Source organism: Pelodiscus sinensis, chromosome 22 (assembly GCF_052426305.1).
Source record: "Pelodiscus sinensis isolate ZL-2025 chromosome 22, ASM5242630v1, whole genome shotgun sequence".
Lineage (NCBI taxonomy): Eukaryota > Metazoa > Chordata > Testudines > Trionychidae > Pelodiscus > Pelodiscus sinensis.
In genome coordinates, this window is record NC_143073.1 from 2,915,892 (window position 1) to 2,934,755 (window position 18,864).

An 18,864-nucleotide genomic window follows, 5' to 3' on the forward strand; every position below is an offset into this window, starting at 1 on the left:
GCCTTAGCCAATCGCGTCCCGAGGGATCACGTGAGCCGAGGTCTCCCCGCCCTCTCTAGGTGGGCCAATGGGCGCGCGGAGCGGCGGCGTTTGAAAGCGGCGGTTAAGCGGCCGGCGGTTGGCTGTTGGAGGGCAGCGCGAGAGCCACCCAGGCGGCGGCCCGGGAGCGCGCAGGGGCTGCCGGGAAGGGGGCGGACCGCGGGAGCATGGCGCACAAGCAGATCTACTACTCGGACAAGTACGACGACGAGGAGTTCGAGTATCGGTGAGAGGGGGCGGGGCGCCGGGGGGCGGGGCGATCGCCGGGCGGGGGGGTCACTTTGGGGCTGCGCCGTGGGGGGGGCATGGGGGGGGGCTGGGGGGGGGGGTGGGGGGGGGCACTGGGGGGGTGGGCTGGGGGGGCGGGGGGGGGGGCACTGGGTGGGGGGCACCGTCCTGGCGGGGTGGGGGGCACTTGGGGCCGTGGGGGGGCACTGGGTGGGGGGCACCGTCCTGGCGGGGTGGGGGGCACTTGGGGCCGTGGGGGGGCACCGTCCTGGCGGGGTGGGGGGCACTTGGGGCCGTGGGGGGGGGGGGCACTGGGGGGGGGGGGCACCCGTGGGGGGGCCTGGTGGGGTGGGGGGCACTTGGGGCCGTGGGGGGGCACTGGGTGGGGGGCACCGTCCTGGCGGGGTGGGGGGCACTTGGGGCCGTGGGGGGGCACTGGGTGGGGGGCACCGTCCTGGCGGGGTGGGAGGCACTTGGGGCCGTGGGGGGGCACTGGGTGGGGGGCACCGTCCTGGCGGGGTGGGGGGCACTTGGGGCCGTGGGGGGGTACCTGGTAGTCCCCGGCTCCAGGGCCCGTGTCGGGTGGGTCGGCGGGGGCCCAGCAGGAGGTGCCGGGTGTAGCCGAGCTGGGTGCGGGAGCGGTGCCCACGGGTGCCCGTGTCCCGCCCTCCGGGAACTGCCCTTTGTCACACTTGGCCCAGTGCCGGGGAGTCTCTGTCGCTGCCCCTTGTTCCATGCGGTTGGGGGCGATTTCCAGCCAGAGTTTGCCAGCTGCTCAGACCTCAATGGTCCCTCCTGGCCTGGGGCCTGTGAACCCAGGGGTGGCTCACGGGAGAGCAAGTGGTTGAAGTGCTGCAGGTTAAACTGTGTCCGTGCCCCCAGACGTAAGTCCCGTTCTGTTTGCCCTCTTGTTGCAGCCATGTGATGTTACCAAAGGATATAGCCAAGCTGGTCCCTAAAACACACCTAATGTCTGAATCGGAGTGGAGGAACTTAGGAGTTCAACAGAGCCAAGGCTGGGTCCATTATATGATCCATGAACCAGGTTGGTTGTCCATGATTCATGTCAGGAAGCCTCTGGGCTTCTTTGCCAGGCTGGGATAGTGATTAAAATTACATCCATTCTAGTTAGCACTCGCACTGAGTCTGGAAGATGCTAGACTTGCTGAGTCTGCGTATACTGGGTGACAGCTGGAAGCCAAAATCCTGTTGGGTGCTGGATATGGGGCAAGTTTTGTGCTGCCTTGGACTGTGCAATCGGAATGACTTCAGTGGGAGTTCAGCATAAGTAAGGAAAGTGGAATTTGGCCCCCAGCTGCCTTACTGACTGAACAGAAGGAGCATCCCAACTTCCTGCAACGCAAAGTCTGTGGCAGACTGAATCTTCTGCTGTTACAAATCAGAATTTAGACTCCTGCTCTTCTCGCTCCTTCCTAGGAGAGTACCTTCCCCCCTTTAATTGGCTGTAAACACGGCAGCTTGCTGTTTACAGTAGAACGGTACCCAGCAGACATGGGGAAAGAACCAATGTTGCATGTTCAGTACTCCAGATGAAACACTGACGTACAGGGTCTTTCAGAACTGATCTTTGTGACAGTGCTTGAGAGAGAACTGATGTTGACCTCAACCAATTGGGATTCCTTTTCGAGGGACCTTTGGGGGCGTTGGCTGGCTCATGGGGGAGACACAATCTATAACCTGAATACACTCTATGGGATCCGAGTTACGAACATTTGGCCCGTAACTCTGGGAGCGGCTGTATAAGTCTGGCCAAAGGGGGCTTTTGGAAACTAGACCAATCTGTCAGTATTGATTTACTGCGCTCGCTTCCCATGGCTTTGCAAATAGCGTTTCCTACCCAAACATCCTAGACTAGGACAGGTTAAAATGCATCTGATCCCTTTTCCTAACGTTCTGTTCCATCTCCTCTCAGAGCCTCACATACTGCTGTTCCGACGGCCGCTGCCAAAGAAGCCAGAAAAATGAACCTATTACGTCTGACCTGTGTATAGAATCTCCTCCCTCTTTGCCGTCTTTTAAATACATGCACCTTTGGGGGGGAGGGGTTGTCTCCTGTTTTAAAATATTTGGCACATGTTCTCAATACATTAAAACTCCTGGTGATTAACTTCAAGAAAATCCAATCATCATGACAGTAGTGGCTGGTAGACAATGACTTGACTCAAAACTAGAGTCTGGCCTTCACATAAGAAATGTACAGACCCCCGTGATTCTTACCTATTGAATGTCCATGTGTCCTGAGTTCTACTTGAGCTGAAAAATCTAGACTTGCATAGTTGAAGCATGAATATTTTAACATGGTTTGACATGTGATAGTTGCTGCTTGTACCTTCTACTCCAGGAGATATGTTGAACTTTACTGCAGGTGGACACTGTAGCCAGTTGCTTGGCATCGGCTTTCGCTGTTTGATACGTACTTTTGAGTTTGCATTTTAGAATAATGTTTAAAGTTCTGGAAAGTCTGTTTGAAATCCATGGTTTAAGTCCTTCAATAAAGAGGAAGGTTTTTTTTAAGTACATGGTTTTCCCCTCATTCATCTGAAACAATCCTCTGTGCCATGCTTTGTTGTGTAAACACTGGATTTCCCTCCTTTCGGCCTGTGGGTGTTGCTGACACATGCCTTTGTTTTTGTTTTGCTTCATTAGTGTCACCTGTTAATCCTCCACAGATGTGTAGAGAGAAATATCTTTGTAGGATTCTGGTAATGTGCCTTAATCTCATTTGCTCTCAGAAAATCTTTCCTAAATAGTCATGAGGTAATAAGCCTTTTAAAGTGTTATGATGAGACTAAGTACTCAATGTTTCTCCCACCCAGTGGCTACAAAATTAGCCTTGATGTGCCCTAAGATGAACTTTCTGTCCCTCCCCTCCAAAAGAGCTTATATACCACTACAACTGTAGCAGAAGACATCTCACTGTCTAACTGGCTTCAGGTGGGTTTCCCTAACAGGGAGACTACTTGGCTACATCTAGACTGGCATGATTTTCCGCAAATGCTTTTAATGGAAAAGTTTTCCATTAAAAGCATTTGCAGAAAAGAGTGTTTAGATTGGCACGGACGCTTTTCCGCAAAAGCACTTTTGCGGGAAAGCGTCTGTGCCAATCTAGATGCGCTTTTCCGCAAAAAAGCCCCGATCGCCATTTCTGTGATCGGGGCTTTTTTGCGCAAAACAAATCTGAGCTGTCTACACTGGCCCTTTGTGCAAAAGGACTTTTGCCCGAACGGGAGCAGCATAGTATTTCCACAAGAAGCACTGATTTCTTGCATGAGATCGCTAGTGTTCTTGCGGTAATTCAAGGGGCCAGTGTAGACAGCTGGCAAGTTTTTCTGCAAAAGCATTTGTGGAAAATCATGCCAGTCTAGATGTAGCCCTGGGGAGGAAAGGGAGGCAGCTCCAAGGCAAAGGGCAGGAGGTGCACAGCAGTGCAGGGAGAGGCAGCTGAACTTGAGAGCCTCTTGGCCAAACCAGTCAAGATCACCTGTCAGAGGCTTTAAGATCTACTGGTAGAGCCCGATCGACTGGTTGGTGACCACTGCAGTAGGGGCTATTCAAGTACAGCTCCTCTGTTTCTCTTCTAGAGAAATGGGTCAAGCACCTCTACTGTAGGTAGCTGCAGGCTTCTGACTTCCTGGTTTCTCGTCAGCCAAGTCACTGCTCCCTTACTGGTGGGGGTGGGAGGGGAGAAATCATGACTGAGCAGTGAAGTAAGGGGATAGTTCAGTGTGTAAATGTGGTCTGGAACCATGTCCCTAGTAAGAGAAGCCAATAGCTACTAGTTCCTCAAGCAGGCTGCCAGAGCTTTCTCCACCTCCTCACTGGTGGCTGTAAGTAGGGCCCCATGGTGCAAGGAGGGAAGGGCCACAAGCCCGTTCCCTGGGCTGCGCCGGGGCAGGGTGTGACGTGGGGCTGTCTGTCTTGTAACCCACTGTTCTCTCCTGGCTGTGTGGTTTGATTCCTGATGATTCACTTCACCTGTGGATTGGCCCAGACACTTACTGCCAGCCTGAGCAGATAAGAAGGCTGTTCCCAGAGAGAGAGGCAAAGGAAGATAGGTGGGGATAGCCACCTGGCTGGGGGGTAGGGTGTGAGAGCTGGGTTGGTCTTGGCTGGGGGGAAGGATGAGGAGATCAGACTAAGTCCAGGACAGCGGGATTCAGGGGCCTGTGAAGCCCCTTCCTCCCCCCGCCTTGGAGGACTAAGGCTGTCTGCCCTGTCTCCTGTGATAACATCAACCAGAGGGTATGGTGTCTTGCTGAGAACCAATACACCTGGGCTACGTCTAGACTGGCAGGATTTCCTGGAAATGCTTTTAACGGAAAAGTTTTCCATTAAAAGCATTTTTGGAAAAGAGCATCTTTTTGTGGAAAAGCGTCCGCGCCAATCTAGACGTGCTTTTCTGCAAAAAAGCCCCGATTGCCATTTTCGCGATTGGGGCTTTTTTGCGGAAAACAAATCTCAGCTGTCTACACTGGCCCTTTTGCGCAAAAGTTTTGCGCAAGAGGGACTTTTGCCTGAACGGGAGCAGAATAGTATTTCCACAAGAAGCACTGATTTCTTACAGTAGGACATCCGTGCTTTTGCGGAAATTCAAGCAGTCAGTGTAGACAGCTGGCAAGTTTTTCCGGAAAAGTGGTTGATTTTCCGGAAAAACTGCCCAGTCTAGACACAGCCCTACTCTACAGGCCGGATGAGAGTTGCATCTGGCTGTGGATGGGGGTGAAGGGTCGGCGACCCCCCTGATATATCAAAGGGTGCACAGGTTTGGTGGCATGGGGCAGGCAGCAAGCGCAGTCTATGCAGTGGGCAGGGTGCATGGCTAGGGTGGGGGTGCATGGCTAGGGTGGCATGGTGTGGGGCAGGCAGCAGGGGCCATGGCTAGGGTGGCATGGTATGGGGCAGGGGGCATGGCTAGGGTGGCATGGTGTGGGGCAGGCAGCAAGCACAGTCCATGCAGTGAACTGGGTACAGGGGAGGGTGCGAGGGTAGGAGCCTATGGGACAAGGAGTGAGCCCAGTCCGCGCAGGAGCCAGGCACCAGGGGGCGCCCAGGGGCCGCAGGTCTGGACACTCCCTCCCGTCAGGGAGCGGGGCCGCCCCCTGTGCATCAGCGCCACCTGCCGGCCGCCAGGACGGTGCCTTCCCGGCGCGCCCCTCTGCCGGCTGCAACGGTTCAGCCCGGCCTGGAGCGCGGCAGGAATCTCCGCCTCAGAACTACGTCACTCCCGGGCGTGTCAAGGCTGGCCAATCAGCGCACTCATAGTGTTCCAGTTTCCTGACTGGCATCGCGACTATCCAATAAAAGGGGAGAGAGCCGAGGCGGCCCGGGGGCGGCACTAGCCGTGAGCAGCGCGACCCGGGGGACGGAAGGTGGTGGTGGTGGGGGGCTCTGATTCCTGGGTGGTCTCTGGCGGGGGGGGGGATTGGGAGCCCGGACTCCTGGGTTCTGTCTGGCTGGGAGGGGAGTGCGGTCCAATGGTTAGAGCGGGGGGGAGGGGCTGGGAGCCAGGACTCCTGGGTTCTGTCTGGCTGGGAGGGGAGTGCGGTCCAATGGTTAGAGCGGGGGGAGGGGCTGGGAGCCAGGACTCCTGGGTTCTCTCTGGCTGGGAGGGGAGGGGAGTGGGGCCCAATGGTTAGAGCGGGGGGGGGGGGGCTGGGAGCCAGGACTCCTGGGTTCTCTCTGGCTGGGAGGGGAGGGGAGTGGGGCCCAGTGGTTAGAGCAGGGGGGGGCTGGGAGCCAGGACTCCTGGGTTCTCTCTCTAGCTGGGAGGGGAGTGGGGCCCAGTGGTTAGAGCGGGGGGGGGCTGGGAGCCAGGACTCCTGGGTTCTCTCTCTAGCTGGGAGGGGAGGGGAGTGGGGCCCAGTGGTTAGAGCAGGGGGGGCTGGGAGCCAGGACTCCTGGGTTCTCTCTGGCTGGGAGGGGAGGGGAGTGGGGCCCAGTGGTTAGAGCGGGGGGGGGGGGGGCTGGGAGCCAGGACTCCTGGGTTCTCTCTCTAGCTGGGAGGGGAGTGGGGCCCTGTGGTTAGAGCGGGGCGGGGGCTGGGAGCCAGGACTCCTGGGTTCTCTCTCTAGCTGGGAGGGGAGTGGGGCCCTGTGGTTAGAGCGGGGGGGGGCTGGGAGCCAGGACTCCTGGGTTCTCTCTGGCTGGGAGGGGAGGGGAGTGGGGCCCAGTGGTTAGAGCAGGGGGGGGCTGGGAGCCAGGACTCCTGGGTTCTCTCTGGCTGGGAGGGGAGGGGAGTGGGGCCCAGTGGTTAGAGCAGGGGGGGGCTGGGAGCCAGGACTCCTGGGTTCTCTCTGGCTGGGAGGGGAGGGGAGTGGGGCCCAGTGGTTAGAGCAGGGGGGGGCTGGGAGCCAGGACTCCTGGTTTCTCTCCCTAGCTGGGGGGGGCTCAGTGGGTCGAGCAGGGGTGTCTGGGCACCAGGACTCCTGGGTTCTTTTCACAGCTATGCCCCCTGCTCCTTGTCTGAGCCTTTGTTTCTGGCTCTCGTACCTGGTCTCCCTCCTCTGGGTTATTTCTCCCCTCCCTGACATGCCCCCGGCCCCCTTGCAAGCGCTCTGGTGTTTGGCTGCAGGTGCTGTGGTCTGGGAGATGCCTGGGGGTCGTCTCTAGCAGAGGAGGCCCGGCTGCCAGCGTCCATGCACTGGGCCCTCAGGATCTGCAAGAGCGTTCTGCGGGCGCCAGGGGCGAGCCAGCCTTCCCGAGCCATGGCTGTGCGGAGCACCGCTCTCCCTGGGCACGACGGCCACGGCGCCGTGACAGCCGGGATCATCATCATCGGAGACGAAATCCTGAAGGTGCTGCGCCGCACCATCCCCCTCATGCCCCAGGCTCCCTGCAGAGATCGGGGCAGTGACTTCTGAGGCTGGCTCTGAACTTTGACTGCCCCCACACGTGGAGCATGGCGGGGGCCCCATTTGGCCCTAAGCTGTCGCAACTCACCCTAGTGTCCCAGGCGAGTTTGGTTCAGGGACCTAGCTGGGACATCCTGCTTATGGGGAGGCCTCAAGGAGCGGCCTGGCAGAAATACCCAGGGTCTGAAAAGTCCCAGCCTCTAGCCCAGAGGTAGGGAACCTACAGCCCAGGGGCTGGCTCTGGCCCCTGGCTTGCCTGGATCCAGCCCCTGAGTCTTAGGGATCCCCAGTACTGGGGAGCCTGCCCGCACGCTCCACCCCCATGCCAGCCCACGGCAGGGCTGGAACACGCAGTCTACTAGGCGCTGGTGTGTGCGGGGAATGTCTTTCTCCTCTCAGTCAGCAGCTGCGTTCGTCGGGGGCCACCTCACGTCACTTGTGTGTGGCCCCCGACTGATTTTTCCGTGGGTCAGCCGCCCTCGACCCAAAAAAGGTTCCCCGCCCCTGCTCTAGCCACTGGTCCCCTCTCCCTCTCTGAGCCCAGCAAACCTGGCTCCCAGCCCCCCTGCTCTATACACTAGCCCCCACTGGAGGCATCTCCTGGTTTGCAGCAGGTGGGCAGTTGTGGTGTACCGCCCCGTTGCTGGCCCAAGGGATCTCACGGTATTTTTATCTCCAGGGCCTCGTCCAGGACACAAACTCTTTCTTCATGTGCCGGAAGCTGCGGTCGCTGGGGGTGAAGGTCGCAAAGATCTCCGTGATCCCCGATGACGTCGACGCCATTGCCGCGGAGATCTCCTCCTTTGCGGCCAGGTTCACCTACGTGCTGACGGCGGGGGGCATCGGCCCCACGCACGACGACGTGACCTTTGAGGCGGTGGCCAAAGCCTTCGGGGAGCAGGTGCGCCCCCACCCAGAGCTGGTCGCCCTGGTGCACCGCTTCTTCGGCAAGACGGACGTGGGTTGCCCCGAGATGAAGCTGGCGCGTGTGCCCGAGTCCTCGCTGCTGAACTACGGCACGGACAAGAGGACGGGCGATGCCCTGAAATACCCCCTCGTCAGCGTGCGCAACGTCTACGTCTTCCCGGGCATCCCGGTGCTGATGGAGCGGGCGCTGGAGGGGCTCGGCCACCTCTTCCGCAACGAGCGGACCCGCTTCCATTCCCGAGAGCTCTACGTCAGCGCCGACGAGACGCTCCTGGCCCCCCTGCTCAACCAGGCCAACGCCTGCTTCGGGAGCCACACGCAGCTGGGCTCCTACCCCGACTGGGTCAACAACTACTACCGCGTCAAGCTGACCCTGGACTCGGAGTCTGAGCAGCACCTGGAGGAAGCCTACAGCTTCCTGCTGCAGAACCTGCCGCCGGCAGTGATCGTACCCCTTGTGACAGACCCTGTGGCGCGGGCGGCCACGGACGTGTATGCCCTGGCAGAGTCTGGTACGGCCTGGCTGGAGTAGCTACAGGAGACTGGCCCCCGGGCGGGTAACGCGGGCACCCAGCTCCTTGGTGCTTCCCACCTGCCGGCCTGAGCCTGGCCCTGCAGGGAGCAGCTTGAAGAGGGAGTGGAGGAGCGGGTTGGTGCCCACGCTCCGTCACACCTGGGCCCCTGGGGAGGCAGCCAGCCCTCGAGGGCCTGGATCTGAGCACCAGTCAGGCTGCAGGCTGGCGCCTGGCTCCTTTTGCACAGGCCGGTTGCCGCTGGGTGTTGCTGGGCTGGGCTGGAGAGGGAGCTGCCTGACCTTGTGCTCCCCGCATTGGCCTGGGATCTGAGTTCAAACCCCCGCTCTGCCACTGGCTCGGTGTGACTTGGGCCTCTCTCTTCCCTGGCAAGAAAAGCAGCCCCTCCGCTCAGCCTGGGTGCTCCCTGGACAGGCTGTGTGGCCGGGCAGCGCCTGACCCCGTGGGTGTGGAGCTCACGATGGGGAAAGGGGCTCTGGAGCCGCCCTGCGCTTGGGCCTCCGGCAGGCCTCGGCACTGCACTGGGTGTTGCCAGGCTAGTGTGTGCTCCCCCTTGGCGTTGGCAGAACTCGGCTGTGGGTGGCATAGGCTGGGCCAGTCCTGGGCACTGGCTCCGTGGTGCCGCCGAGGCCTCGTGCCAGCAGGGCTGTGATAGATCCCCAGTGCAGCGCGAGCCTTCAGGTCACGCCTCTTCCCCCGGCGTGGCTGGGCCTGGCTCTCAGGACCGGGGTTGCTCACCCCACTCAGACCCCCCACCGCAAAGCCGGGCAGAGACGGTCCCTTTTCGCATAGCCCTGGGGGACGGGTGGTGGGCGCCAAGCGGCATGGGGAGCTGGGGGGCGCTCACAGCCCCCCCGCCAGAAATGTAACCAGCAGCCTCCCAGATGGGACTCCAGGCTTGGACCTAGCGTGCCGGCCGAGTCTGCCTCGTCCCCGGGGGGCTCCGAGCTCCACTCGGGATGCTGAGTTGTGTGTAATCAGCTAGTCGAGTCGTCGATGGAATTTCCGTCGCCTACTCGATTAGTCGATAGGGGGGAGCAGCGGAGCCGCGGCAGGCTTAGCTCCGGGCGCCTGGCTCGGAATCCATCTCAAAGGCAGCGGCGAAGCGGGGGACTGGGTGCGAGCCGGGAATCAGCTGATTCTCAGCTCACGCCTGGTCCCAGCTACGCTGCTGCCTTCCCTACCCCCCAGATGATGCTGGGGGGAACCAGCTTTTAAGCCAGCCCCCCCACCGGCTCCTGCTCCCCCGCTTGCTGCCTCTCTCTGATAGAGGCAGCAATGGGGAGGGGGGGAAGCGACTAGTCGCTCACATCCCTGAGCCCAGTCCCCCCTGGAGACCCCAGGGCAGCACCCAGATTGCTCCAGCCCCCCAATGCCTCTCCTCCGCGGCAGGTTCCGCCCTGGGCCAGAAGGTGGCAGCAGCGCTCCGGACCCTGGAAGAGGCCTTGGATCGGTTCCGCCTGGCCCAGATCTGCGTGGGTTTCAACGGGGGCAAGGACTGCACGGCCCTGCTGCACCTGTTCCATGCCGCTGTGCAGAGGTACCCGCTCACAGGCCAGCCCGGCAGGGCAGCAGCACCTGGGGTGGGAGGCAGGACTCTGGGGCTCTGTTCCCAGCTCAGGGAGGGGAGGAGGCTCCGGGGGGGACCTTAGAAATGTTGCCAGTCCAGCCCCCTGCGAGGCAGGACCAAGGCATCCTGGACCGTCCCTGCTGGGTTTGTCCAACTTCCAGAGAAATCTGCGGTGGCAGAGTCCACAGCCCCTGGTCTGCGAGTTGCAGATGAGCCCCTGGCAGCCTGCGGCCACTTGTCCTGCCTCCTGGGAGCATGGCGAGCAGCCGATCTCGAGAGCAGCCTTGCAGGCCGTTCCCGTGGCCCCCTCCGCTGGCGTCTCCCAGGGCTGGCCGTGCCCGGTTCTTCCCCTTTCCTCACGGGTCAGGTTTTCTAAACCTTTGCTCAGGGTTGTGGCTGCCCCTCTGGGCCCTCCAGTTTCACCCGCATTCCTGAAAGCGCTGCCCCCCGATCTGGATGGGGGCTGAGCACCGCCGGGCAAAGCAGGCCGGCTACCGGCTGCATCGCGCACTCCCCGGCTTGCTTTTGGCCCTGCTGGGTTTGTGGTGCACACTCAGACCCTTCCGGCCCTGCGGCCGCTCACACGGGGATTCCCTGGGCAGCCGGGCGTTTGGGCTTCCCGCCCGACGCGTGCGCTTTGCTGATTTCAGCGGAATGCTCCATTTCATCAAGGCCCGCTTGGGCTAACGCCCCCCTCCCGCCGCCAAGTGCTTGTAACCCCTCCCAGCTTGGGGTCCGGCAGGTATTTTCTGAGCACACGCTCCATGCCGTTATCCCAGTCAGCGTGGTACCAGGCCCGGCCCCTGTAGGGCCGACCAGCTACGCCCTCCCGACCTGCCAGCAAGCCGCTGTCAGCTGCTGTTTGAGGCCAGCTTTGCAGCCCCTAGCCCCCGGCTTGCCTGTGAGCGCGCCAGGGGCCTGCCAGGAGCCTGACTAAGGCCAGATCGCTCGCCTCCCCGGCTCCCAGGACTGACCTGGGGATGTGTGGGCCCTGGCGGCCCCACGGCAGCCGGGGAGGACGGTGATTTTTCGAGCTGGGATCTTGCGATCTGCGGCAGCCCGCTGACGAAACCGTAGCAACGTGAGGCCTTGTCCACTCACACCGGCCGTTCAGGGACCGGAGGGGGAATGGCTGTGGAATGGCTCTTTCCCTGGTGCTCAGCGCCAGCGGGGCTTTTCGCATTTCACTTCCCTAGCTCCTCTGCGGAGGAAGCAGGGCCGCAGGCCAGGGACGGGCAGAGGCGGGTGGGTGGACGCTGAGACCCAGCGGTGCCCCATGTTTTCGGGTGCCCTACGCAGCTGCCTATTCTGCGTATGGGGCGGACAGCCCTGCCTGCTCCCCCATCTACTGGGCTGGTCACAGCTTGTTTGCAACCAATCCATGGTGGCTGTTCCGGGCCTCACCAACCGATAGTCCAGGCTCTGTGCCGGGATCAGGGCTGGTCCGACAGGTGCATAGTTCAGGTCCCGGCCCTGCTACAGGCCTCGTCTTGGGGCCTCAACTCTCATGTCCTCGTGGGCGGGGCTGATCCCCCCCCAGTGATCAGTGGGGAGCGGCGGCTGGGCTCGGTGACGGCCGTGTCTCTCTGCAGGCGATTCCCGGAGCGGAAGGAGAAGGTGCCGGTGCTCTATATCCGTGTCGTGTCCCCCTTCCCCGAGATGGAGCAGTTCATTCAGGCCACCGTGCAGAGGTGAGGGGGTTCCCCGCTTCCCTGCCCCGACACAACCCGGGCAGGCGGGTGGGCTAACCACAGTGCCCGGCGCGTCGGGGTCCCCCCGATCCTGCACCCCCGGAGCAGCAAGAACAGACCCCGCCAGCCAGTAGACCAGAGAGGGGTTATTGCTTCTCCGGGACACAGCCCAGCACAGACGGGACGTGGCTACAGGAGTCAGGGCCAAGATGCCTCAGACCCTTGGGGGAGGGGATCCATCGCCCCCTCAGCACCCAGCTTAGTCTGTCCCAGCCAGAAACTGCTTCGCACCCAGGCCCTGCCCCCAGCCAGGTGGCATCTCCCCCTCCCTCCCTTTGTCTCTCCCTCTGGGAAGAGCCTTGTTCTCTGCCCAGGCTGGGCCGAAGTGTCCGGGCCAATCCACAGGTGGGTGAGTCCGTGGGAATCGCACCTCCCAGCGCAGGGGACCCGGGTTACAGAGCAGACCCCCCCACTAGTCACACCGGGCGAGTTGGCCGGAGAGCACGTGGCCAGCCTTCGAGCTGACACGCCAGGCTGCGGCTCGGGGGGCGCTGGCCTCGCCCAGCGGTCAGAGTGCTTAGTGGGTCAGCAAACCCATGGCCAAGGGTGAGCCGGTCGCCCTGCCTGGGCGCCGTGGAAAGGTCCCTCTCCAAAGGCTCCGAGACAGAAGCAGGCGGTCGGGGGCGAGGAGCGGTCGGGACAGGAGCCGGCTAAAGGCCAGGGACGAGCAGTCAGGGTTTTGCAGTGGGCCGAGGTAGGAGCAGGGTCCTTCAGGGGTTTGTACTGGGACCAGCGCTGGCCCGTGGATTCATACGGGGTCTGGGAACAGGGCAGCAGCGAGGGGGCCAGGTCTGGCGATGTTCCTAAATTCCTGGAGATTGTCAAGTCAAAGGGCTTAGACAGGGACTGGCAAACCTCGTCCCAACGATGCAGAGAAAACGATGGGTCCCAATTGGCTGCCACCACTCAAGGGAAATGAAAGATCGGGGCGCCGTGGGGAAGGGGGGGGGCTCTAAAGATCTGCTCCGTGTGCAGTCGAGAACAGAAGGTTGGGAACCATTAGGAAAGGGACTCCGAAATATACCGTCCCCAGGAATCCATGGCACCCCATGCAACGTCCCTTCTAATCTTTTCCATCCATGTGTGGAATAAATGTGATGTGCGCTGTGCACCACCCGCAGAAACGGCGGCCGCGCGGTGGGCGCTCTGTTATAGCTAAGCGGCATCCGCATCTCCCCTGAGCGGCCGCCGAGCACCCAGCTTCCCGGAAACCCGGCCCCTGCGCCGTGAGCACCGCGTGCTGTTCCGCTCACCCCCTTGGGGAAGGTTATAACGGGACGGGGAAGGTTCAGAGGGTGGACAGGCAGGGGCGGCTGCTCCGCCTAGAAAGGAGGGGCCTGGAGGGGGCCGTGACGGAGGTCTGTCGGGGGGAAGCAACCAGGGAAGTGTCTCTTACCCCTCCCCCTGCCACGAGACCCAGGGTCGCCCAGGGAGATTAAGCCCAAGTCGGCCTGCGGGCCTCGTGAAGGCCAGAGGAGACGGCTCAGTCCCTGGGTGGGAGCCAGGGCGGTCGGGGACGGCCTGCTCGGGGAGCCATGGCCCTCTGCGACGCCACGGGAGGGCTCCCCGGATGCTGGTTGTTCCCCGGGAAGCCTCCGGCACCGGCCGCTGTCAGCAGACCGGTCACTGGGCTGGCTGGAGCCTTGCCCGGAGCCAGGCTGGCTCTTCAGCCGCTCTCGGGAACCAGCCAGTTGACTGGGGCAGGGGCCCTGACAGCCCCATGGGTCCTCCCCCCACACACATTGTCCCCCCCAAACACACCTTTTCTGCGTGCCAGGTACGACCTCCACCTCTACACGGTGCAGGGCCCCTTCCAGCAGGCGCTCGCGGACCTGAAGGCCCAGCACCCGCAGGTGCAGGCTGTGCTGATGGGCACGCGGCGGACCGACCCCTACTCCCACACGCTGGCGCCCATGTGTCTGACCGACCCCGGCTGGCCCGAGTACATGCGGGTGAACCCCCTGCTGGTGCGTGGGGCGCGGGCTGCAGCCGGCGGGGGAGAGAAGCCGGGTTTGAGCACGAGGCAGGGAGCCGGGACTCCTGGGGTCTTTCCCGGCAGGGGTGGGCAGTGGGCTCTAGTGGTTAGAGCAGGAGGGGGCTGGGAGGGGCACTTCCCCCTGCTCTGCCTCTCCTGTCCCCACAGCGTCCTGCCACCTGCCCTGGGAGCCCCAACTCTGCTCCCCATTGGACCTGTTCCCAGGCTCTTTCTCTAGCCCCCCTGTGTGCCCCCGTCTGGGCCCCGTGGCTCCCCGCTCCCCGTGTGCCCCGGCCTGGTCCCTGTGGGTCCCTGCCCCTGTGTGCCCCCATCTGAGCCCCGTGGCGTCCCTGCCCCTGTGTGCCCCCATCTGAGCCCCGTGGCTCCCCGCCCCCCGTGTGCCCCCATCTGGGCCCCGTGGCTCCCTGCCCCCCGTGTGCCTCCGTCTGGGCCCCGTGGCTCCCCCCCCCACGTGTGCCTCCGTCTGGGCTCTGTGGCTCCCCACCCCCGGTGTGCCCCGGCCTGGTCCCTGTGGGTCCCCACCCCCCCTTATGTGCTCCCATCTGGGCCCTGTGGCTCCCCGCCCCCCTTACCCCCGTCTGGGCCCCGTGGCTCCCCACCCTGCTGTGCAGTGCCCTGTTACCTTGCTGGGGGGGGGGGATGGATGTGTGAGAGGGGGAAGGTGCTGGGGGACCCGATGCCTTTGGGTAGGGACACCCGTGGCTTGGGGCAGAAAGTGGCCAACTCCCGCAGCCGGCCTTACTCCCGGGGGGGGGGGGGGGAGCCACGTGCCATGGGCGGCTGCAGCGCGCTCTCCCTTCCGCTTCCAGGACTGGACGTACCGGGACATCTGGCAGTTCCTGCGCACGCTCTTCGTCCCCTACTGCATCCTGTACGACAAGGGGTAAGAGCCCCGCTCGGGCGCCCTGCCAGGGCTCTGGACCCCAGGAGCAGGCAGCTGCCCGGGGGCTGGGCAGCGTGGGAGAGGAGGCGGGGCCAGACGTACCCCAGCCGGCTCTGGGCAGGGCCTTTCCACGGGGCACCGCCTGGCACGAGGACCCACTGTGCCCCCTCCCCCCTTGCAGCTACACCTCGCTGGGGAGCATGAGCAACACGCAGAAGAACCCGGCGCTGCGCTCCGCCGACGCGCTGGGCCGGGAGCGCTACGGGCCCGCCTACCTGCTGGAGAACGAGGAGGAGGAGCGCACCTCGCGCCAGTGAGGGGCAGCCGGGCGGGCGCCCGCCACAAGACCCCCCGTGCAGCGGGGACCTGGGCGGAGCACGGCCATTGCCCCGCCTCTGCCTGGTGCCACCCGCGGGCACTGCCCCCGGGGGACGCCGAATAAACCTGCTGCGCTCAGTCTCCTGCCTGTGTCTCCTGCCGGCGCCCGGGGGGAGCATGTGGCACAGCAGGGGGTCCCGGGGCAGCCCCCAGCCAGGGCCAATCGCAGGGACAGCTCCCCTCTGGCGCCGCGTCTCCGCATTCCTGGGTGAGTGCCCGGCCCGGGGCCCAGCGCCCACAGGGTGGCTCCAGGCGTAGGAGAGGTACGGGGGGTATGATGGGTCACGTGCCCCCCTCGACTTCAGTTGCTGAAGCCCCCGCGCCCGGGTCACGTCCCACCAGGGGGGCTCCCCCCGCCCGCCCGGGCCCCATGCTGTGTCCGGGGGGCCCTGCTGGAGGCTCCCCAGCCGGCTGAGTTGGGTTGGAGGCCAGGCCCGCGGGGGCAGCGCCCCTCCCCCACTGGCCTGGGGCTGGATTGACCAGCCCTTTGAGAGCAAAGAATCCAGCAGCTTCCAGCGTTTGCACAACGGGCCAGGCTGGGTCACCCGCCCCCGGCACAGCTCATCCCTGCGCCATGCACCTCCTGGGCAGACGCCTGGCCTGGCCGTCCCGCTTCCCAGCGCCCTTCCCCCCGGCCCCCCTGGCCCCTCACCCCCTGCAACGGGCAGGTCGGGGCTTGGGGCTGCTGGGGCCCCTCTCCAAAGACCCTGTGGGGCTGAGTCTCCGCTACTGGCTGCTGGACGCCCTGCGGGAGTGTGTGTACCTGCTGCTGTGCTGCTGGTGCATCAAGGAGCTGCTGGACTAGCCTGTCTGGTCCCTTGCGGGAGCGCGCGGACGCCCGGCCCTGCCTCTGGACGCCCTGCGGGAGCGCGCGGACGCCCGGCCCTGCCTGTGGACGCCCTGCGGGAGCGCGCGGACGCCCGGCCCTGCCTGTGGACGCCCTGCGGGAGCGCGCGGGCGCCCGGCCCTGCCTCTGGACGCCCTGCGGGAGCGCGCGGGCGCCCGGCCCTGCCTCTGGACGCCCTGCGGGAGCGCGCGGACGCCCGGCCCTGCCTCTGGACGCCCTGCGGGAGCGCGCGGACGCCCGGCCCTGCCTCTGGACGCCCTGCGGGAGCGCGCGGGCGCCCGGCCCTGCCTCTGGACGCCCTGCGGGAGCGCGCGGACGCCCGGCTGTGCTGGTGTGTTGGGGATCAGTGCCGTGTGCCATTCTACCATGTGCTTGTCCTCCCTCGCCTGGCCCCGAGCAGACAGCGCCCCCTCCAGAGGGTCCCTCTTGACGCCCTGAGTCTGTAACGGTGAGTACGGACGTCCCCAGGCCCGGGACTGGTCAGAGTGCGGCTGGGGTGCGAGCCCCTTTGTGGGGGCCCAGAGCCAGCAGTGCCACTGGCCACGCCGGGACGTCTCTACCCCCCATCACCCGTGCCTGTGGCTCTGGCAGCCAGCAGTGAAGGGGTCAGGTGTACAGCCTCTCCAGGGGTGCAGTGCAGCGCTCTGGGGCACCTCCCTTCCCAAATGCCCCCAGCCTGGCCTGGGCGCTCTTTGCCCCATGCTGCGGGGGCTGGCGGCCAGGAGGAGTGGGCGTGGCTCAGCCCCCCCCCTTGGTGGGGCCCAGTGGGAGGCGCTGTCATGGGGGGGGGGGGCGAGAGCTGTGTCCAGGCTGCATTGATTGGCTTTGTTTTCTTCCCTCTAGCTGGAATCCCGGCTCTCCAGCCCTGACGGGAATGGGACTCCATGGGGGACCCGGCCCCCCTGCCCAGCGCTCCCCAATAAACAGCCAATGTGTGACCCCCCCGAGTGCTGATTGTGTGTGGGGGGGGAGGGTCCTGACCAAGGCTCTGGGCTGAGTTTCCTGCCCTGCTCCTGTTTATCCAACTTTTCCTTCCTGTGCTGGGGACATTGTCTGTCAGCGACGGCCTAGCCCCCCGCGTGGGAGGGCAGGGGTCCCTCGCCCAGCACCCGGGGACCCGCTCTGACGCTGGCACGGACGGGAACGTGGCCCCCGGAGGGCCAAAGGCCCAGGGCCTGCCTCACCCCCCTCTGCTCTACCCACTAGGCCCCTCTCCCCTGCCAGGGACAGAGCCCAGGAGTCCTGGGTGTCAGCCACCCTCCCCTCTGCTCTACCCACTGGGCCCCGCTCCCCTGCCAGGGACAGAGCCCAGGAGTCCTGGGTGTCAGCCACCCTCCCCTCTGCTCTACCCACTAGGCCCCTCTCCCCTGCCAGGGACAGAGCCCAGGAGTCCTGGGTGTCAGCCACCCTCCCCTCTGCTCTACCCACTGGGCCCCGCTCGCCTGCCAGGGACAGAGCCCAGGAGTCCTGGGTGTCAGCCACCCTCCCCTCTGCTCTACCCACTGGGCCCCGCTCCCCTGCCAGGGACAGAGCCCAGGAATCCTGGGTGTCAGCCACCCTCCCCTCTGCTCTACCCACTGGGCCCCGCTCCCCTGCCAGGGACAGAGCCCAGGAGTCCTGGGTGTCAGCCACCCTCCCCTCTGCTCTACCCACTGGGCCCCTCTCCCCTGCCAGGGACAGAGCCCAGGAGTCCTGGGTGTCAGCCACCCTCCCCTCTGCTCTACCCACTGGGCCCCTCTCCCCTGCCAGGGACAGAGCCCAGGAGTCCTGGGTGTCAGCCACCCTCCCCTCTGCTCTACCCACTGGGCCCCACTCCCCTGCTAGGGACAGAGCCCAGGAGTCCTGGGTGTCAGCCACCCTCCCCTCTGCTCTACCCACTGGGCCCCGCTCCCCTGCCAGGGACAGAGCCCAGGAGTCCTGGGTGTCAGCCACCCTCCCCTCTGCTCTACCCACTGGGCCCCGCTCCCCTGCCAGGGACAGAGCCCAGGAGTCCTGGGTGTCAGCCACCCTCCCCTCTGCTCTACCCACTGGGCCCCGCTCCCCTGCCAGGGACAGAGCCCAGGAGTCCTGGGTGTCAGCCACCCTCCCCTCTGCTCTACCCACTGGGCCCCGCTCCCCTGCCAGGGACAGAGCCCAGGAGTCCTGGGTGTCAGCCACCCTCCCCTCTGCTCTACCCACTAGGCCCCTCTCCCCTGCCAGGGACAGAGCCCAGGAGTCCTGGGTGTCAGCCACCCTCCCCTCTGCTCTACCCACTGGGCCCCGCTCCCCTGCCAGGGACAGAGCCCAGGAGTCCTGGGTGTCAGCCACCCTCCCCTCTGCTCTACCCACTGGGCCCCGCTCCCCTGCCAGGGACAGAGCCCAGGAGTCCTGGGTGTCAGCCTCCCTCCCCTCTGCTCTACCCACTAGGCCCCACTCCCCTGCCAGGGACAGAGCCCAGGAGTCCTGGGTGTCAGCCACCCTCCCCTCTGCTCTACCCACTGGGCCCCGCTCCCCTGCCAGGGACAGAGCCCAGGAGTCCTGGGTGTCAGCCACCCTCCCCTCTGCTCTACCCACTGGGCCCCGCTCCCCTGCCAGGGACAGAGCCCAGGAGTCCTGGGTGTCAGCCACCCTCCCCTCTGCTCTACCCACTAGGCCCCGCCCCCCTGCCAGGGACAGAGCCCAGGAGTCCTGGGTGTCAGCCACCCTCCCCTCTGCTCTACCCACTGGGCCCCGCTCCCCTGCCAGGGACAGAGCCCAGGAGTCCTGGGTGTCAGCCACCCTCCCCTCTGCTCTACCCACTGGGCCCCGCTCCCCTGCCAGGGACAGAGCCCAGGAGTCCTGGGTGTCAGCCACCCTCCCCT

At 64.3% G+C, this 18,864-nt stretch overlaps 3 protein-coding genes across 5 annotated transcripts; all 3 read left to right on the plus strand.

Moving 5' to 3' along the window:
* The first annotated feature begins 81 nt into the window (after positions 1-81).
* CKS1B (CDC28 protein kinase regulatory subunit 1B) lies at positions 82-2,799 on the plus strand. The gene is made up of 3 exons (XM_075907553.2): positions 82-265; positions 1,185-1,312; positions 2,201-2,799. The coding sequence occupies exons 1-3, from the start codon at positions 207-209 to the stop codon at positions 2,251-2,253; spliced, it is 240 nt and encodes a 79-aa protein (XP_075763668.1). The 5' UTR covers positions 82-206; the 3' UTR covers positions 2,254-2,799.
* Positions 2,800-5,506: 2,707 nt separating this feature from the next.
* FLAD1 (flavin adenine dinucleotide synthetase 1) lies at positions 5,507-15,256 on the plus strand. Of its 3 annotated transcripts, none has more exons than XM_075907543.2 (8): positions 5,507-5,629; positions 6,860-7,082; positions 7,819-8,578; positions 9,992-10,139; positions 11,762-11,860; positions 13,698-13,887; positions 14,726-14,799; positions 14,981-15,256. In XM_075907543.2, the coding sequence occupies exons 2-8, from the start codon at positions 6,924-6,926 to the stop codon at positions 15,114-15,116; spliced, it is 1,566 nt and encodes a 521-aa protein (XP_075763658.1). In that variant the 5' UTR covers positions 5,507-5,629; positions 6,860-6,923; the 3' UTR covers positions 15,117-15,256. The 3 variants fall into 3 exon arrangements, with proteins under 3 accessions (XP_075763658.1, XP_075763657.1, XP_075763659.1); XM_075907542.2 differs by having other exon boundaries at positions 5,550-5,657; XM_075907544.2 differs by lacking the exons at positions 5,507-5,629; positions 6,860-7,082 and adding an exon at positions 7,096-7,240.
* Positions 15,257-15,294: 38 nt separating this feature from the next.
* Positions 15,295-17,558, plus strand: LOC142819726 (uncharacterized). Its single transcript, XM_089772705.1, has 3 exons — positions 15,295-15,311; positions 15,492-16,472; positions 16,868-17,558. The coding sequence occupies exons 1-2, from the start codon at positions 15,295-15,297 to the stop codon at positions 16,468-16,470; spliced, it is 996 nt and encodes a 331-aa protein (XP_089628831.1). The 3' UTR covers positions 16,471-16,472; positions 16,868-17,558.
* Positions 17,559-18,864: the final 1,306 nt, after the last annotated feature.